This window comes from Tiliqua scincoides, chromosome 2 (genome assembly GCF_035046505.1).
Source record: "Tiliqua scincoides isolate rTilSci1 chromosome 2, rTilSci1.hap2, whole genome shotgun sequence".
Classification (NCBI taxonomy): domain Eukaryota; kingdom Metazoa; phylum Chordata; class Lepidosauria; order Squamata; family Scincidae; genus Tiliqua; species Tiliqua scincoides.
Window position 1 is genome coordinate 249,558,963 of NC_089822.1, and position 18,014 is coordinate 249,576,976.

Genomic DNA, 18,014 nt, shown 5'->3' on the forward strand with positions numbered 1-18,014 from the left:
TGGCAATTTATACCTCCTCCTTGCGTTCCTGGAGGGGATCTTGTTTTATGGCAGTTAGCACATTTGTCTTGAATGCACCTCACCATTTTTGGCATCCTTGTGTTTCTGTGTGATGACAAGTCGGCAACAGATTCTCCAACAGCAACGGCAAGCAAGCAGAACGGCTGGGAGGACGGGACGCTAGCCACACAATATGGTTCCTCGCTCCAAGCTGCTGTAGTATTGCATACAGAGTTAGTTGGCAACCTTCAGTCTCGAAAGACTATGGTATCGCGCTCTGAAAGGTGGTTCTGGAACAGCGTCTAGTGTGGCTGAAAAGGCCGATTTGGGAGTGACAATCCCTTCCACACTGGGAGCAAGTGCAGTATGTCCCTGGTCTGTCTCCCTGGCTATGGGCCTTCCTTCTTTGCCTCTTAGCCTCAGACTGTTGGCCAAGTGTCTCTTCAAACTGGGAAAGGCCATGCTGCACAGCCTGCCTCCAAGCGGGCCGCTCAGAGGCCAGGGTTTCCCACTTGTTGAGGTCCATTCCTAAGGCCTTCAGATCCCTCTTGCAGATGTCCTTGTATTGCAGCTGTGGTCTACCTGTAGGGCGCTTTCCTTGCACGAGTTCTCCATAGAGGAGATCCTTCGTGCATACAGAGTATCTCATGTGAATAACGTTGCCTGATGGAGCAGTCACTGTGATGAAGAAGTGCTGTATATACTGGTGCTGGGTACCGCTCCACTTTTCAAAGCCCCAAAAAAGGGATGCACGTGACATCGCAAGGCAGATCAACATCTTAAGAACTGGTAAATGTCAACATTCACCAAGCTACTAGTATTTATGTTGCAGTATGTGAGACTTTGCTTCATGGGAAGCAAGGCTCCCGACGCTGCTGGTTTTGTATGCGATGGGGCCCTTTGACAACATTGAGAGTGAATTCCCATCTTCAGAATGTATCTTCTCTTTCCAGCTTGTCAAAGCCTAGGAAGCTACTTCCAAAAACATTTGTGGGATACATTAACTGGGCGCAATGGGGAAGAAGGGCTAGAGAAAAACAGAACACAAGGCTTTGGAATAGACTGACCCATTTGCTGTTTGTAGGTGAAAGGTGGCTTTCACATTCAGGTAGGCCTTTGACTGCAAGTATTTAAGGTGAAATACAACTGGGATATGACCTCATTAGCTAGCTCGTGGATCAATGGCAGCACAATTCTATGCTGAATACTCAGAAGAAAGCCTCATTATTTTACATGGGGCTTACTGCCATGAAAGTTTTATAAGCCTTACAGCCCAATCCTGACTAAAAGAAGCACCAGTGGAAGGCATGTTCTGTTGGTGCTAGCTGCTGCAAAACCACCATAATGCGCTTTGTGGCTGCACAGGGAGCCAGTGTGCTGGCAGGAAGGCCAAAGCCTTCCCAGGAACGCCAGTGGAGTGACGGGAGCTTGATGAAGCAGGTAAGCCCTGCTTAGGGGACAGAATTGGGCAGGGGAATGGCAAAGAGGCCTTGAACAGGTGGGAAGAGTGTGAAATGGGGAGAAGATGTGGCAGGGTGGGTGGATTCCCTGGGAGGGGGCAGGTTTGGTGGTGGTGGCATGTGCTGAATCCGAACCCCTTTCCAGACTTAATTGCCTGCATGGGTCAACTCAGACTTGTGCCAGAGATAACCCCTTACCTTGGGGAAACCTTACCCTGGTAAATGTCCCCTTACCCTCAGGGAGATCTCAAGCAGCCAAAAATTCCCAGCTGGCTGCAGCATAGCCATACTGGTGTGGCTTCATCACTGCATGGGGATTTAGGTAGCATTGGGCTGCCCAATAAGGAAGCACAACTTATTTTGTGTGTTCAACTTGTGTTGTTTAATTGTCTGAAAAGTTCACACCCCAGAGAATAAAGACAGAACAAACTCAGCGACTGATGCAAATAGCTGTCATTTCACTAATTTCAGATTGGTCCATATATTTTCACTGGTGCAAAACTTTTACTAATTGGAAATAAAGTATCCTGGGTATTATTTATCCATTTCTGACTAGAGACTTAGCTCATTAAGCACTCAGTTTATTTGTGTTCTGCTCGTGTCCTGGACATGTAGGTGATGGGACTTTGAAAATATTGTCGATGAAAAAACTGGAGATGGTACCACAGATCTCAAAAGCCCTTTGACCTTCACCGAATATGTAAGCGGAAAGGAAACATTGGGAGGGATACTTACACTGCAATCCTATGCAGATATACTCAGAAGTAAGTCCCATTTTTAGAGTGGAGCTTACTCCCAGGAAAGTACACATAGGATCGCAGTTTCAGTTCCTTCCTAGAAGCTGGCAGAGCCCATTCCACAGGGCGTCATGGCAGCATATACCATTTCTCATGAAAAATATTCAGGGCCCAATCCTGTGCAACTTTCCAGCTCAGATGCAGCCATGCAAACAGAGCCTTGAGGCCTCCTCAAGGTAAGGGAACATTAGTTCCTGTTCCTTGGGGCTGCATTGTGACTGCATTGGTGCCAGAAAGTTGCACAGGATTAGGCCTTCAGTGTGCTGTGCAAAGCTGATTGCAAGAATAGATTAGTGGAACAGGCAAGCCATTCATTTATATAAATTAAGACTGTAGTCCTATGCACACTTTCCTGAGAATTAGCTTCATTGAATACTCTAGGACTTACTTCTGAGTAAATATGCATAGAATGGCTCTGGGGCGGCCCAATCCTGGCCTCCCCTGGAGCAAGCAGGACAGTGGGCCTTCCCTGCACCCAAGGCAGAGTTGGGGCCCAAAGCGGTGCAGCCCGGGGCAAGGAGAATCGCTTCCCCTTATTCCTGGTAAAATGGCAGCAGCTTCAATGGGGTTACTCAAATCTGCACCATCTGAAGAGGTAGTGTGGATCCGGGGAGACTGGAGCTGCCCCGGGCTGCCCAGGTGTTATATAGTGGGTCTCACGCATCAGTAGACTTGATTAAAAGTTCCATCATAGTTTATTCATACTCCAAATGAGTTAAAATCACACACCCACATACACAAATACCCCAGATATATATACAACTCCAACAAGCCTACATCCCTCTTGATTGGACAGCCAATCACATATAACCTGTTGCTTTTCCCACAGGTGATAATACTCACATACATAACACCAGGAATGTGGATATGATCCAGCATAAGTACTGGATCCTGGCCTCGCCCCCTCTTGACCCACTCACTGCCCTTCCTCTGCCCATGCCATAACAGGATTGTGCCCTAAGTGAAATAGCAAGAGATGCAAGACAATGTAAAGAAAAATTTATGATAGAACCTTGGTTTATTTAATTATTTGGAAAATGTACAATGTTGATACAAATGTGCATTATTGTTCTCTGACCGTTCTACAAATATTTGATAAATTTTTCTATATTGTCACAACTTAAAATTTTGAACAATAATTAAACAAACGGAGCATATCATTTCTGTGGTATGCATTTTACAAAGAGCTTTTTCAGTGCTGTGATCACATCTCGATTCCGTAGACTGTATATAAACGGGTTCAGCATTGGGGGGACCACGGTGATGCACACAGAGTAAATCATGGATTGTTGAGCTGAGTACGATGTCACAGAGGCCGAATATGTCAGCATAGATGCCCCAAGAAAGATACTCACTACACATAAGTGAGATAAGCAGGTCCCTAAGGCCTTGTGCCTTCCTTCAGTTGAGCGCATGCTCAAAACTTGCACAAGGATGGCTATGTAGGAAGAAAGGATTACTAAGATGGGGAGAAAAATTAACAACACATTGTCAAAGTATATCACTTTTTCAAATGCAGATGTGTCAGTGCAGGATAACTTCAGAAGAGCTGGGAACTCACAAACAAAATGGTCAATCACGTTTGACCCACAGTAGGGAAGAGATTGTACATAAACGGCAATGACCAGGATGATGAGTGATGATGAAGACCAGATCCCCACTGTCATGATAATGCAGATGGTTCTCCTCATGAGGACTGGGTATTGCAAGGGCCTACAGATGGCCACATACCTATCATATGACATGACAGCCAAGACAAAGCTTTCTGAGCTCCCCATGGTCAGAGTGAGAAAAATCTGGGCCACACACCCTGAGAGTGAAATTGCGTATCTCTGTGTTAAAAAGCTCACTGACATTTTAGGGACCACAATGAAGATCTGACCCATATCCATGCAGGACAGTTGACTCAGGAAAAAGTACATTGGAGTATGAAGGGTGGAATCAAACTGGATAAGGAACAGGAGGAGAGAGTTCCCCAACAGAGCAATGAAGGCCATAAAAAGCACCACAGCAAAGAAAACAGTAGGCGACTTTAGATGTACAAGCCCCACAAGAAGAAACTCTGTCCATGACGTCCCATTTGCATTTTCCATTGCCCCTGAAGACAGAAGAACAATGTTGTTGAAGTATTAACAACTGTAAAAGTCACACACACAAATCTTAGTTAACCCCAAAAGGTTCGTTTCATGGTCAGTTTTTAAAATACCATTTCAAACTCGCCACATTGGCACTGAGAATTAATGTGCTGCATAAGTTCCTTTCAGTTCCACGCAAGCGTGGCCACGTGGATCTCAGACTGAGAGTTGGGATGGGCTGGGGGGACTCCAGAAATCTCAAATGTCTTGATCTAAAGGTGTTCTCCCTGAGTTTTCTTCACTGTGGAAAGTTAGATCTGTTTTATCAGGCAATTTATGAAATCATGTGAGTTTAAATAAATCTTTTAAGATTATAGTGCTATTTTGGTTGAGTGGAGAGGGAGGGAAGTGCTATAGCTCAGGGGGCTGAGCTCTTGCTTTCCATGCAGAAAGTCCCAATAATCTGTAGCATCTCCAGATAGGACAAAAACATTTCCTGTGTAAAATTGTGGACAGGCACTACTGGTCTGAGTTAACAGTACTGGCCCTGGTGGACTGATGGTCTGATTCAGTGTATGGCAGATTTTGAAGGTAGGCATTGTGAGAGCCCCAGGTGCACACAATAGAGATGTGAAGCACTTCTATGTATTACCTCCCCCATTCACTGCAATGGAGTGGAACATATTGTTTAAGATGCCCTTTGCCAAGTATTCCACCAGTCACTTAAAAAATGTAATAACAACTACTGACGAGTGTCAATACTTGCATGTTTCTGCGGCTAAGTTCTTCAGCTCAGTCTCTGTGGTCTCCCCCCCCCCTTTTCTGGTCAATTGATAAACCTACTGTCATGGGAATGAATTAAGAATGTCTTGCCAGGAGAGGTGGTGGTGATGGTGATGATCATGATGATGATGGATACAGTAAAGCCAGAGTTCAGCACTCTAAAAGCACAGTACGGTACATATGTTTACTGTGCAGCAAATCGCAATGGGTTCAATGGGGCTTACTCTCAAGTATGTGGCTATCCCATTCCTCTCTCCTTTGGAAATGAACAGAACTAAATATTGGCAGGGATATGCCTGGTGTCAGAATAATCATCTGTCATTTGCTGAATTGCAGGCTGCTTACTGGAATGCGAACACAACCTGAAACCTTTCACATCTTAAAGGAAGTGCAGACTAAGCATAAAAATGCTCAATCTGTCAAGCAATATCATAATCAATTTATGTGGCAATCCTATCCTCACCTATCCTTCTATCCCCTATGACTGCATGCAAAGCATGAAACGGTTGATACCAAGTCACAGAGCTGCCTGGAAGAATTTGTCCTGAACAGGAACATCAGTGCTCAGTTTGTGATGGCATGCAAAATTGCTGTACCACTGTACCACTTCACCTGGTCCACCAGAAGTAACTGGCGATTACATCATTGCCAGTTACTTCTGGGTTGGGAGGCCAGATGCGACACAACAAACACCAGGAAGAGGCTCAGGGTTGACTGAAGGGTTTTTTCAGATGTGGAAAAGCATCCTTGGAAGCATCCTACCACTGTTTGTTGTGTTGTGTTCCTGGTCTTGCTGCTGGCCGGCAGGTATCCGGGGTCACACAAGTACCACCAGACACCACCTCAAGTACGACTGGTGGTACCCATACCACTGGTTGAAAAACACTGGTCTAGATCCCATGACTGAAACTGATATGACCACACTCTGCATCTGAATCTCTTTGTCTCTTGTATCTGGTTGCTATATAGCAGTGATTTTCAACCACTGTGCCATGGCACACTGGTGTGCCACAAAGGGTCTGCAGGTGTGCCACGGGAATTTGTGGAGGGTCATTTATTATTAAGGCCATTGGGGGATGTGAGTCCCCCATCAGCACCACGATGTGCCTTGTCAGTTGTTAAAGAACCGATGGTGTGCCTTGTCAATTTTAGCGTCAGTGTGCCCAGAGATGAAAAAGATTGAAAATTGCAGCGATATAGTATAAGCCTTCAAAGTCATGGAAGATAAAGCAAAATACAAATATTTTTAAATTAAATACTGTACTGTAATGTCAATGCAAATTACTTTTTTTTTATTTTCCCCCCACAATCTGGGGAGGTAGAAAATTCAAGGAAAATTTAGACTTTAAGACCCACTCATAACCCCAAATCCCTCTAGCTAAAAAACGCATACCTTTATGTGTCCCTATCAGCAGCAGATGGAGCTGGGATCCTCAAGAAAGCAGAGTGGATTTCCAATGCAGCATGACTTGAAAAATCCCATACTTCTAGTATTTTAAGAAAATCATGTTCTTGATGCTCATCTGCCTTCTCTTTCTGCAAGTCAATGTATGGCTATCCCGTGAATGTCAGTTACGCTGAGTCACGGAGGTAGCAGTCAGACAGAGATTTAATCTATCGTTTTGTCTAATATGGATTACTGAGATGTCTTTATGAAATAATGTGATCTCAGTGCTACATTATATTGCTGCATCTCAGCTGCCAATGACTTGAGCCCCTGTCTGGGGGGCAAAATGGGGTCTTTCAGCCCTTATAGGTTCTATGACTGTCGGCACCATGGTCCAATCCCTTGAGGAAAAGCTGTTCTTCAATGTATCAGGCCACAATAAGGATCACTGTTTATATCCCCCAGGCTGCCCAGTGTTTACAATGGCTGAAAAAATATTGTGAATGATTGCTGGCTTTTGGGGAGTTTGATCCCAAGACTTTAATTAAAGGTTTGTTGATGGAAACAGAAAATATCCCTGAAGAAAATTTAGCACTTTCAGGTGCCTTGTATAATACTATACAATTCTTTTTATGAAGACTGCTCTGTATTTGTATGTTCGGTATAGCATCGGGGGGGGGGGGGCATCTTGTCATATCCCTGAACCTGAGATGGACATTTGCTAAGTTAGCCAAGGGTCCACTTCATTTTCAGTCTTCACAAGAATGACCCACTCTTTGGGGCTTCTTTAAATGCTCATCTGCCCACAGCCAGATGTGGGCAAAATAAACCATTATTCCAGTTGGCCATGTGCCAAAGAGGTCAAATTGTTGCACTACTTATGGCAAAAAAAAGAGCTTGCATATATCCCTTTATGTATGTATCCCTTTATATTGTATATATAGACAGTTATTTTTTGTTACCACTTTTTGATATCAACAACCTGATCTGGGTCACACACTATCATTTTTTTGGATATGAAAGATACTGATATATAAAGGGATACATACATACATAAAGGGATATTCTATGTGTGGCTGTCCTGGCAGCCATGCTGTGATCTAAATTCTTCTGCTGCAGAAACCAGCTGTCCCTACATCTTCTCCCCTGTAACATTTAATAAAGCAAAATTATGTTAATTTCCCTCCTCTTTCCCACAAACTTCAGCCAATGAAATACAATGAAGGATGGAAAATTTGCAACATGATGAAACCATGGCATGCATTTGGCCTTATTGGGTGTGAGGAGGAGGAGATGCAAGGTCTTCTTTCAGTGGCAACTGTCTAGGAACCGTAATGTATAGTCATGACCTTGGGTACAATTCCAAGGTATTGTGTTGCCTGGATGGGATGGTTCATGAAATGATTTGCATGAATGCAAGCATGTGAAATCATTTTGTAGACACGTCTAATTCATGCAGAATTAATAACTGGTGACCTTACGAGCAGAGAGATGGTTAAGAACATCCCTGCTGGATCAGGCCAAAGGCCCATCTAGTCCAGCTCCCTGTATCTCACAGTGGCCCACCAGATGCCTCAGGGAGCACACAAGACACCTACATCCTGGTGCCCTCCATTACATCTGGCATTCTGAGGTAGCCTACTTCTAACATCAGGAGGTTGCACATACCCATCACAGCTTGTAACCTGCAATGGACTTTTCCTCCAGAAATTAGTCCAATCCCCTCTTAAAGGCATCTAGGCCAGATGTCATCAGAGTTCCACAGACTAATGACATGCTGGGTAAAGAAATATTTTCTTTTGCCTGTCCAAACTCTCCCAACACTTAATTTTAGTGAATGTCCCCTGGTTCTGGTGTTGTGTGAGAGGAAAAAGAACATCCCCCTATCCACTTTATCCATCCCCTACATAATTTTGAATGTCAGAATCATCTCCCTCCTCAAGCGCCTGATTTCTAGGGTTCCTGTATAAACCCACTTGATAGGACTTTTTTTCAGCAAGTTACTCAGAGATGATGATGATGATGATGATGATGATGATGATGATGATGATGATAACAACAGTATTTATATACTGCTTTTCAACTAAAAGTTCACAAAGCGGTTTACAGAGAAAAAGATGACCCTTTCTGGTTAAATTTTTCAAAGAACGTGACTCCACAGGAACCATCGCAAGAGCAGTCACTTGGAACAGACATTTATGATGGATTTTCTTCAACATAAGGTCACCAGCCAACAGCCATAGGACCGTGCTACCTTCAATTTCTGCCTATTACTCCCCCTTGCCCCCTAAGAAAAAAACAACCCTGGAGTACTTTGTACACTAACATTTGGAATTTCTGATACTGTATGTAGGCAACGGTTTACAGTCCAGTCCTATCCCCAGAGGCTCCACTGGGTGCAGCACTGCCAAAATGGCTACCGCTGCATCCAGTGGCACCACTGCGGCTACCGGAGGCCTCCTGAAGGGAAGGGGACTTTCACCCCCTTCCCCCTAGTAAGGGCCAGGGGCTGCAATAGGTTTCCCGATCGCCCAGTTAAAAGGTGATCGGAGTTTGTTTGGCCTGGCCGGGCACGAGAGTCCCTCCCCAAGGGGGAGGAGAAAGGGGCTGGGTCTGGCAGCTACAGCGGACCTGTTAAAAGGGCACGAGACCCAGCCCTCTTCCTTCTGTGCACGTGGGCACCGTGGGAATAGAGTGGACCTGACCCCATCCAGTCACCTTAGGACCAGTGCAACTCCCGAGGAGGCCTCCTGTGCTGGATCTCATGTGCAGCGTGTTTGATCTCTAAGATGGGGATGGGGGTTGGACAGGCTCTGCCCAAGGAAGGATCAGGTGCAGTCCAGGCACACTTTCCTGGGAGTAAGCCCCGGGGAGTGCAGGGGGACTTGCTCCAAGCAGACATGCTTGGAGTGTGCGCTCAGTCCCTGGCGTGGTGGGCGGAGGGGACTCCCTGCTGGCCTTGCCCGGGTCTCCAGTGCACAGCGCACGTGCACAGTGCCCAGCTCCAGCTACTGCTTCCTGGGAGGGTGCCCACAAGGGTTGCTGGAGAGGGGCGCTGTGATCACAGGGCTGCTGCAGGGCTCCCGCCTGCCCAAGTAGCAGGTTGCAGTGCGCTCGTGGGAGCAGGCTCCGCGCTGAGCCTCCCGAAGGCGCAGGTGCCTGACCGTGCAGCTGCAGGACTGTTGCAGCTCCCTGCATGCTGCTGGCAGGCAAGCCCAGGGCTCCCAGTGCGCTCCACGTGGGAGCAGGATCTGCATGGTACGGAGCAGGCGCCTGGCCGCACGTGGCTCGAGCTGCAGGACTGTTGCAGCTCCCTGCGTGTGGCTGCAGGCCAGCACGGGCTCCAGGAGGTGTCCTGCCGAGCCCGGATCCCTGCTGCATGCAGGATCACATGGGGAGTCGCCATGTGGCGGGCACCAGCTCAGCGTCACCCACTTTCATACGAGTAAGCCCCAGGGACCATAATGGGGCTTGCATCTGAGGAGCCAGGCAGAGGCTTAAATGCTGGGGCTGCAACCCCAGCCAGGATTTCCAGGGAGGAAGCCCCTTGGACTATAATGGGGCTTGCTTCTGAGTAGGCATGCAGAGGCTTGGATCACGGGGCTGCAGTCCTCGCCCCACTTTCCAGGGAGGAAGCCCTTTGGACTATAATGGGCCTTGCTTCTGAGGAGGCAGGCAGAGCCTTGGACTCTGGCTGCAATCCTAGACACACTTTCCTGAGAGTAAGCCCCATAGTCTATAATGGGCCTTGCTTCTGAGGAGGCAAGCAGAGCCTTGGACTCTGGCTGCAATCCTAGACACACTTTCCTGAGAGTAAGCCCCATAGTCTATAATGGGCCTTGCTTCTGAGGAGGCAAGCAGAGCCTTGGACTCTGGCTGCAATCCTAGACACACTTTCCTGAGAGTAAGCCCCATAGTCTATAATGGGCCTTGCTTCTGAGGAGGCAAGCAGAGCCTTGGACTCTGGCTGCAATCCTAGACACACTTTCCTGAGAGTAAGCCCCATAGTCTATAATGGGCCTTGCTTCTGAGGAGGCAAGCAGAGCCTTGGACTCTGGCTGCAATCCTAGACACACTTTCCTGAGAGTAAGCCCCATAGTCTATAATGGGCCTTGCTTCTGAGGAGGCAAGCAGAGCCTTGGACTCTGGCTGCAATCCTAGACACACTTTCCTGAGAGTAAGCCCAATAGTCTATAATGGGCCTTGCTTCTGAGGAGGCAAGCAGAGCCTTGGACTCTGGCTGCAATCCTAGACACACTTTCCTGAGAGTAAGCCCCATAGTCTATAAAGGGCCTTGCTTCTGAGGATGCAGGCAGAGCCTTGGACTTTGGCCGCAATCCTAGCCACGCTTTCCTGGGAGTAAGCTCCATGGACTATAAGGGGCCTTGCTTCCGGATCATAGGGCTGCAGTTCTCGCCCCACTTTCCAAGGAGTAAGTTCCTTGGGCTATAAGGGGGCTTGATTCTGAACAGGCACACAGAAACTTGGTCATAGGGTTGCAGTCCTCGCCCACTTTACGGGGAGTAAGCCCCTTGGGTGATAATGGGGGGCTTGCTTCTGATGGGGCATGCAGAGGCTTGGAGCATAGGGCTCAGATCCTGGCTCCAACTTCCAAGGAATAAGTCCCAGGAGTATAAGGGGTCTTGTATCCGGGTAGACATAGCTGGACTTAAGGCTACAATCCTGTCCACACTTTACTGGGAGTGTGTTCCATCGATTTTAATGGGACTTAATGATGAGTATATGGGCATAAAATGAGCTCCAATGAGTGCAAGTCAGTACAGATACACCAGCCCAACCACCCGCAACAATCTCCTCCCAGGCACCTGACCTCCTCCTTGTTAATACTTCATCAGTTTTGGAGGATATTTAGAGGCATATGGGGAGCCCCTGGCCATCTCGGATTGCTTACAGCATGCACTCCATCTATGTGGGAGCCACTTTGAAAGCTGCCTGGCCAGGCTTCAGCACCCAAGGAATGGGGCAGAGTGGATGGGGCGTTTAATATGAGAGTATAGCATTTAATATTATGTTTTCCCTGGGCATCAGCAGGGCATTTAGTAACTCGCTTGGTGGGCATGCTGCCCTTGCTCCTTGAGAGAGGAGATATGTGTGCCGCCCCCTATGCCTTTAAGGGAAGAGTGGCATTCTATTACCAACCTGCTTAACAGGCATGCTACCCCTTCTCCTTAGGGGAGGATGGCGATCTGTTACCAGGCTGCCTAATGGGTGTGCTTACCCGACTTCTGTGGGGGTGGTGGTGTTCTGTCAACAATGTGCTTACCAGGAGTACTGCCCCTACTCCTTTCAGAGAAGGGGGGTGTTCTGGTGCAGACCCACTTAGTGGGCATAATGCCACTAGGCCTTTGGAAGAGGGGAGGAGGTTTCTGTTAACAACCCGCGTAGCCGTTTCTCCTTGGAGAGGGGTGATGTTTCGTTACCAGCCCACTTAATGAGTGCACTGTCCCGGCTCCTGGGGGAGGGGCAATGTTTGGTTACAACCCCCCTTACGGATTTGTGGCCCCTTCTTCTTCTTCGAGAGGGGGGCGTTCTATTAGCAACTGTTTAATGGGTGCTCTGCCCCCGTCCGGGAAAGGGGTAATGTTCTGTTACCAGCCCGATTGACAGGATTGACAACCCACTGGCAGGTATGCTGCCCCTGTTCCTTGAGAGAAGGGTGAGGTTACCAACCCACTTAATGATGAGCGGTCCCTCCTCCAGTGGGGGAGGGGTGAGGTTATGTCAGCAAAGTTGCTACCGACCTGCTTAACAGGCAGTGTTACCAACCACTTTAATGGGCGTGCTATCCCTGCTTCAGTGGGAAAGGTGGGATGTGCAGTCAACAACCTACTAACAAGTACGCAGCCCTTATTCCGTTGTAGAGAGGGGCGATGCCGCTAACTCACTTAACAGGTAAACGGTCCCTGCTCTGGTGAGGGAGGGGCGAAGTTCGGATGACAACCTGCTTAGCTACCCCTACTCCTTTAAGAGAGGGGTGAGGTTTTCCAACCTGCTTGACAGGCGGATTGCCGCTGTGCCCAGTTGAGGCACTGCAGGAGTACCAGTGGGAGCCCTGTCCAGCACGCGGACGGCTCCCCGCTGACTTTATCCCAGTCTAGGGTGGTCTTTTCGCATGCCCTCATAGCCCTGGAGTTGCAGCCAAAGGAGTATAGCCTTCATTCCAGGTAGGACCTTGGCGCTCTACAGCTTATAGGCGCTACATTCGGATCTTTTAGAGGCAGGCTCCTTCATTGGCACCCCCCTTTTATGGGGGGATGCTGCAACGGGCAGGGGTTGTGGCAATAACTTCTTCTGCAGGATGTGGTGAGAAGCTGGTTCGTGAACTGTCTGTGGCCATTCCATGGTAGTTTGGGCCCGCAAGTGGGCAGCCATGAGGCATTTTGGAACGCAGCTCAGGCACAGCCCTGCCATGCAAGTTGGCTGACTGGCCAAGCAGGGGATGTGGTGGGGCCAGCTGCTACCCGCAATGGCGGAGTAATTGAAGGAGAACTTGTCGTCTGACATATTGGTGATCCACCTGTGCAAAAATGATCTGTGTGGGAGGTCCGGGTTGCCGCTCAGGCCCAGAGCAGGCAAGGAGCTCGCCACCCTTCAGGGTTGGCTGCCCGGCATCACAATGGTCTGGTTGGACTCCTACAGCAGCGGGTGTGGCATGGTGCCAGCCACTGTGCTGAGGTGGAGAGGATGAGGTGGAAAGTTGCCAAACAGATAGGCCAGTTTGTGGCATGGACCAGTGGACGGGTCATTGTGCATCCAGTCATTGCCTTCTCAATGCCTGCTCTCTACAGAGGAGATGGCTGCACTTGTCTGAGCAGAGGGCGGACATCTTTCTGAGAGACCTGCAGGATGGCCTTAAGGCGCTTCTCCCCCTGGTTGGGAGCGGGGGGGGGTCAAACGCTAGGCTGACCCCTTCTTGTGGCAGGTGGTGCGGGTTAGGAGGCGTGAATGGGACTTTTGGCATGCACCTTCAAGCGGCATAGGCAGGGCGGTACCCTATTTCAGTCCTCAGGGGCTCGGCAGCACGAGGACGTAGACGGGGCCCTGGCCGGGACCGCGGGGCACACCTCAGAGGCTCAGCGGCTCGAGGTGGCGCAGTCCGCGATCCAGCTGCCTTCCCCTTAAGGGATAGACATGGATGAGATGCGCCGTCCCAGCAGCGGGGCGCGACTTGGAGTCGGGTGCATGCCCGCCTGGGGGCAGAGGTTTCTGGTACCGCCCAGAGGTCCCTCCCTGCACCACAGAACAAAGTCAGCAACTGATGCAATTAGTTGCCATTACACTAATTTGAGTTTGGTCCATATATTTTCCAAAACGTCTGTGCAAAACTTTTACTAATTAGAAATAAAGTATCTTGGGTATTATTTACCCATTTTTGACTAGAGACATAGCTCATTAACCACTCAGATAAGCTTGTTTGTGTTCTGCTAGTGTCCTGGACATGTAAGTGATGGAACTTTAAAAATATTGTCAATGAGAAAACTGGAGATGGTACTGAGGCACGTTGACCTTTGACCCTAGACTGTAAAGTCACTGGATAGCCCAGTAAAGTATAAGCAGCGTAGAAAGAATTATTTTAAAGCATAAAGGCACATAGAGTAGTGAAAGCTGTTCTCATCTAAAAATCATAAGTTAGTCTCACAGAAAAAGCTGCTTAGAAAGCTGTTTTGCTAGCTGAGACCTTGGGCCCTCAAAGTCTTGCATTGATACTTTTTGGAATTTGGAAAAGGGAGCTGTATCTCAAAGACTGATAAACTCCTTCTTGGCAGAAGTATACGGCCAGCCAAGATATCACAAGCTGAGAAAACACATATATGCAACATTGTAGTCATTAGAAGTAAGAAAAGCCTTAGTATTGCAGGGAAGGCTTATCAGTTGGCAAGGCTTTTTGGCAAACTATATAGCGTTTAGCTAGCTGGACACAGACACCTACAAGAGACTAATTTAGAAAAAGAATATATTTAATTAGATAACCAAGAACATTCTTGAGAATCAGTCTTTGTTTGAATTATAACTGAAATGGAGCAATGAATGTTAAAGGGGGCTGGTGCAGGTTTGATTAGGAAGGTGCAGAGAGAGAGATAGAGAGGGAGAAAGCAGTTTGCCTGGCATGTAATGTCTGAGTAACTTGTTTGAAGGTAAATGGGAGAAGGATTTCTTAAAAGGAAAATGTGATGCAGTGAAAGTATGGCTTGTTTTATGTTAAAATATATGAAAAATCACAAAATTAGCTCAAAGGGATTACACTTTAACAGGTGCTAGGCAACCAATGAAGGGAAGAGGTCACTTCTTGGCAAAGATATACACCACTATACCCCTTAATAATTAACTGGTCACAGTAGTCACAAATAGAATTAAGACATAGAGTAAAACTTGTTAAAAGGAAGTTTAAAGGACCTTGCTTAACAGAGGTTGGCAGAGAGCCCCACAGTGTTTTACTAAAACCAGGAGAAGAGATGCAGAAGAGATAAGATGGGTGGCTCAAGTAAGGCCATCCTAATTAGGAAGGGTTTGAGAGGAATATATGTCAATAAATGGATCAGAAGTTCTACCAAATAAGTGTTCATACCCGTGTTTAAGTGTTTTTGTGTTCTCTTTAATGAGGATGTTACAGTGAACCCTACTGGTTTTTGAAAACTTTTGGAAATTGTGTAATTTTGGCTAAGTTTTAAGATGAAACCCCACCTGCATGTAAATAAGAGCCGATCAATGGTTTTGCTCACTTGTTGCCCACCTATTTTCTATCTTTTATGTAAATGATATTTTATCTAGAGCCTATTATTATCTAGAGCCCCATTTATGATGTCAAACTTTCAGCGAATGAGAAGTCTAGATTTTCAGACAAAGGAGTGTGTGGTATAAAAGTTAAGGACCAGCGTTCAGACGGGGTCCATGCTTTGGACATGAGTCCCGTGGACCAACTGTATACAATTCAATAAAAGCCTGTGAACCTTCATCCCTGTGTACTGAGTTGTTCTGAGTTGCTTATCTGAGTTGCTGATTTGCCTTGCAACAGTACCACAGATCTCAAAAGCCCTTTGCTGAATATGTAAGCTGCAAGGAAGCATCAGAAGGGATACACTGCAATCCTATGCAGATCTACTCAGAAGTAAGTTCCATTTTTACAATGGAGCTTACTCCCAGGAAAGTACACATAGGATTGCAGTTTCAGTTCCTTCCTAGAAGCTGGCAGAGCCCATTCCACAGGGCATCATGGCAGCATATACCATTTCTCATGAAAAATATTCAGGGCACAATCCTATCCAGTGCTTTTGCACCCATGCCAATGGGGCATGCAGTGCAACCTGCAGTGGGCAGGGCAGTAAGGGAGGCCTCCTCAAGGTAAGGGATCATTTTTTCCCTTATATTGAGGCTGCATTGTGATTGCATTGGTGCTGGACAGTTAGTTAGATAGGATTAGGCCTTCAGTGTGCATTGCAAAACCGATTACAAGAACAGATTAGTGGAGCAAACCATTCATTTATATAAATTAAGATTGCAGTCCTATGCACGCTTTCCTGAGAGTAAGCTCCTCTGAATATTCTGGTTCTTACTTCTGAGTAAATATGCATAGAATTGCTCTGTAAGTGAAAGAGATGGGAGATGATGTAAAGAAAAATTTACCATAGAATCTTTTTTAAAATTTATTTTGGAAATGCACAATATTGATACAAATGTGCATAATTGTTCTCTGTCCATTATACAAATGTTTGATAAATTTTATTGTCACAGCTTAAAATTTTGAACAATAATTAAACAAACGGAATGTATCATTTCTGCGGTCTGCATTTTATAAAGACCTTTTTCAGTGCTGCGATCACATCCCGATTCCGCAGGCTGTATATAAAAGGGTTCAGCATTGGGGGGACAACAGTGGTGAACACAGAGTTAATCATGGACCTTTGTGATGAATAAGAGGATACAGGAACGGTGTAGGTCAGTATTGCTGCCCCAAGAAAGATACTCACCACAATCAAGTGAGACAAGCAGGTCCCTAAGGCCTTGTGCCTTCCTTCAGTTGAGCGCATGCGCAAAACTTGCACAAGGATGGCTATGTACGAAGAAAGGATTACTAAGATGGGGAGAAAAATTACCACCACATTGTCAAAGTATATCACTTTTTCAAATGCAGATGTGTCAGTGCAGGATAACTTCAGGAGAGCTGGAAGCTCAGAAAAAAAATGGTCAATCACATTTGACCCACAGTAGGGAAGAGATTGTACATAAACGGCAACGACCAGGATGATGAGTGATGATGAAGACCAGATCCCCACTGTCATGATAATGCAGATGGTTCTCCTCATGAGGACCGGGTATTGCAGGGGCCTACAGATGGCTACATACCTATCATATGACATGACAGCCAAGACAAAGCTTTCTGAGCTCCCCATGGTCAGAGTGAGAAAAATCTGGGCCACACACCCTGAGAGTGAAATTGCGTATCTCTGTGTTAAAAAGCTCACTGACATTTTAGGGAACACAATGAAGATCTGACCCATATCCATGCAGGACAGTTGACTCAGGAAAAAGTACATTGGAGTATGAAGGGTGGAATCAATCTGGATAAGGAACAGGAGGAGAGAGTTCCCCAACAGAGCAATGAAGGCCATAAAAAGCACTATAGCAAAGAAAACAGTAGGCGTCTTTAGATGTACAAGCCCCACAAGAAGAAACTCGGTCCATGACGTCCCATTTGCATTTTCCATTGCCCCTGAAGACAGAAGAACAATATTGTTGAGGTAGTAATAACTGTAAAAGCCACATACACAAATCTTAGTTAACCCAAAAAGGTTCGTTTCATGGTCAGTTTTTAAAATACCATTTCAAACTTGCCACATTGGCACTGAGAATTAATGTGCTGCATAATTTCCTTTCAGTTCCATGCAAGTGTGGCCACATGGATCTCAGACTGAGAGTTGGGATGGGCTGGGGGGACTCCAGAAATCTCAAATGTCTTGATCTAAAGGTGTTCTCCCTGGGTTTTCTTCACTGTGGAATTGTTTAATCAGACAATTAATGAAATCACGTCAATTCAAATAAATCTTTTAAGATTATAGTGCTATTTTGGTTGAGTGGAGAGGGAGGGAAGTGCTATAGCTCAGGGGGCTGAGCTCTTGCTTTCCATGCAGAAAGTCCCAATTGTAATCTGTAGCATCTCCAGGTAGGACAAAGACATTTCCTGTGTAAAATTGTGGACAGGCACTACTGGTCTGTGTTAACAGTACTGGCCCTGGTGGACTGATGGTCTGATTCAGTGTATGGCAGATTTTGAAGGTAGGCATTGTGAGAGCCCCAGGTGCACACATTAGAGATGTGAAGCACTTCTATGTATTACCTCCCCCATTCACTGCAATGGAGTGGAACATATTGTTTAAGATGCCCATTGCCAAGTATTCCACCAGCCGCTTAAAAAATGTAATAACAACTACTGACGAGTGTCAATACTTGCATGTTTCTGCGGCTAAGTTCTTCAGCTCAGTCTCTGTGGTCTCCC

At 46.7% G+C, this 18,014-nt stretch overlaps 2 protein-coding genes across 2 annotated transcripts; both read right to left on the minus strand.

Moving 5' to 3' along the window:
• Positions 1–3,414: 3,414 nt before the first annotated feature.
• Positions 3,415–4,350, minus strand: LOC136639006 (olfactory receptor 2T27-like). Its single transcript, XM_066613033.1, has one exon. The coding sequence runs from the start codon at positions 4,348–4,350 to the stop codon at positions 3,415–3,417; it is 936 nt and encodes a 311-aa protein (XP_066469130.1).
• Positions 4,351–16,290: 11,940 nt separating this feature from the next.
• On the minus strand, positions 16,291–17,226 carry LOC136639007 (olfactory receptor 2T2-like). The gene has a single exon (XM_066613034.1). It carries the CDS (start codon positions 17,224–17,226, stop codon positions 16,291–16,293), a length of 936 nt encoding a protein of 311 aa, XP_066469131.1.
• Positions 17,227–18,014: the final 788 nt, after the last annotated feature.

Excerpts from the sequence above, each read along its gene's own strand:
- LOC136639007 (XM_066613034.1), bottom strand. The coding sequence starts at position 17,226 with ATGGAAAATGCAAATGGGACGTCATGGACCGAGTTTCTTCTTGTGGGG.
- LOC136639006 (XM_066613033.1), bottom strand. The coding sequence starts at position 4,350 with ATGGAAAATGCAAATGGGACGTCATGGACAGAGTTTCTTCTTGTGGGG.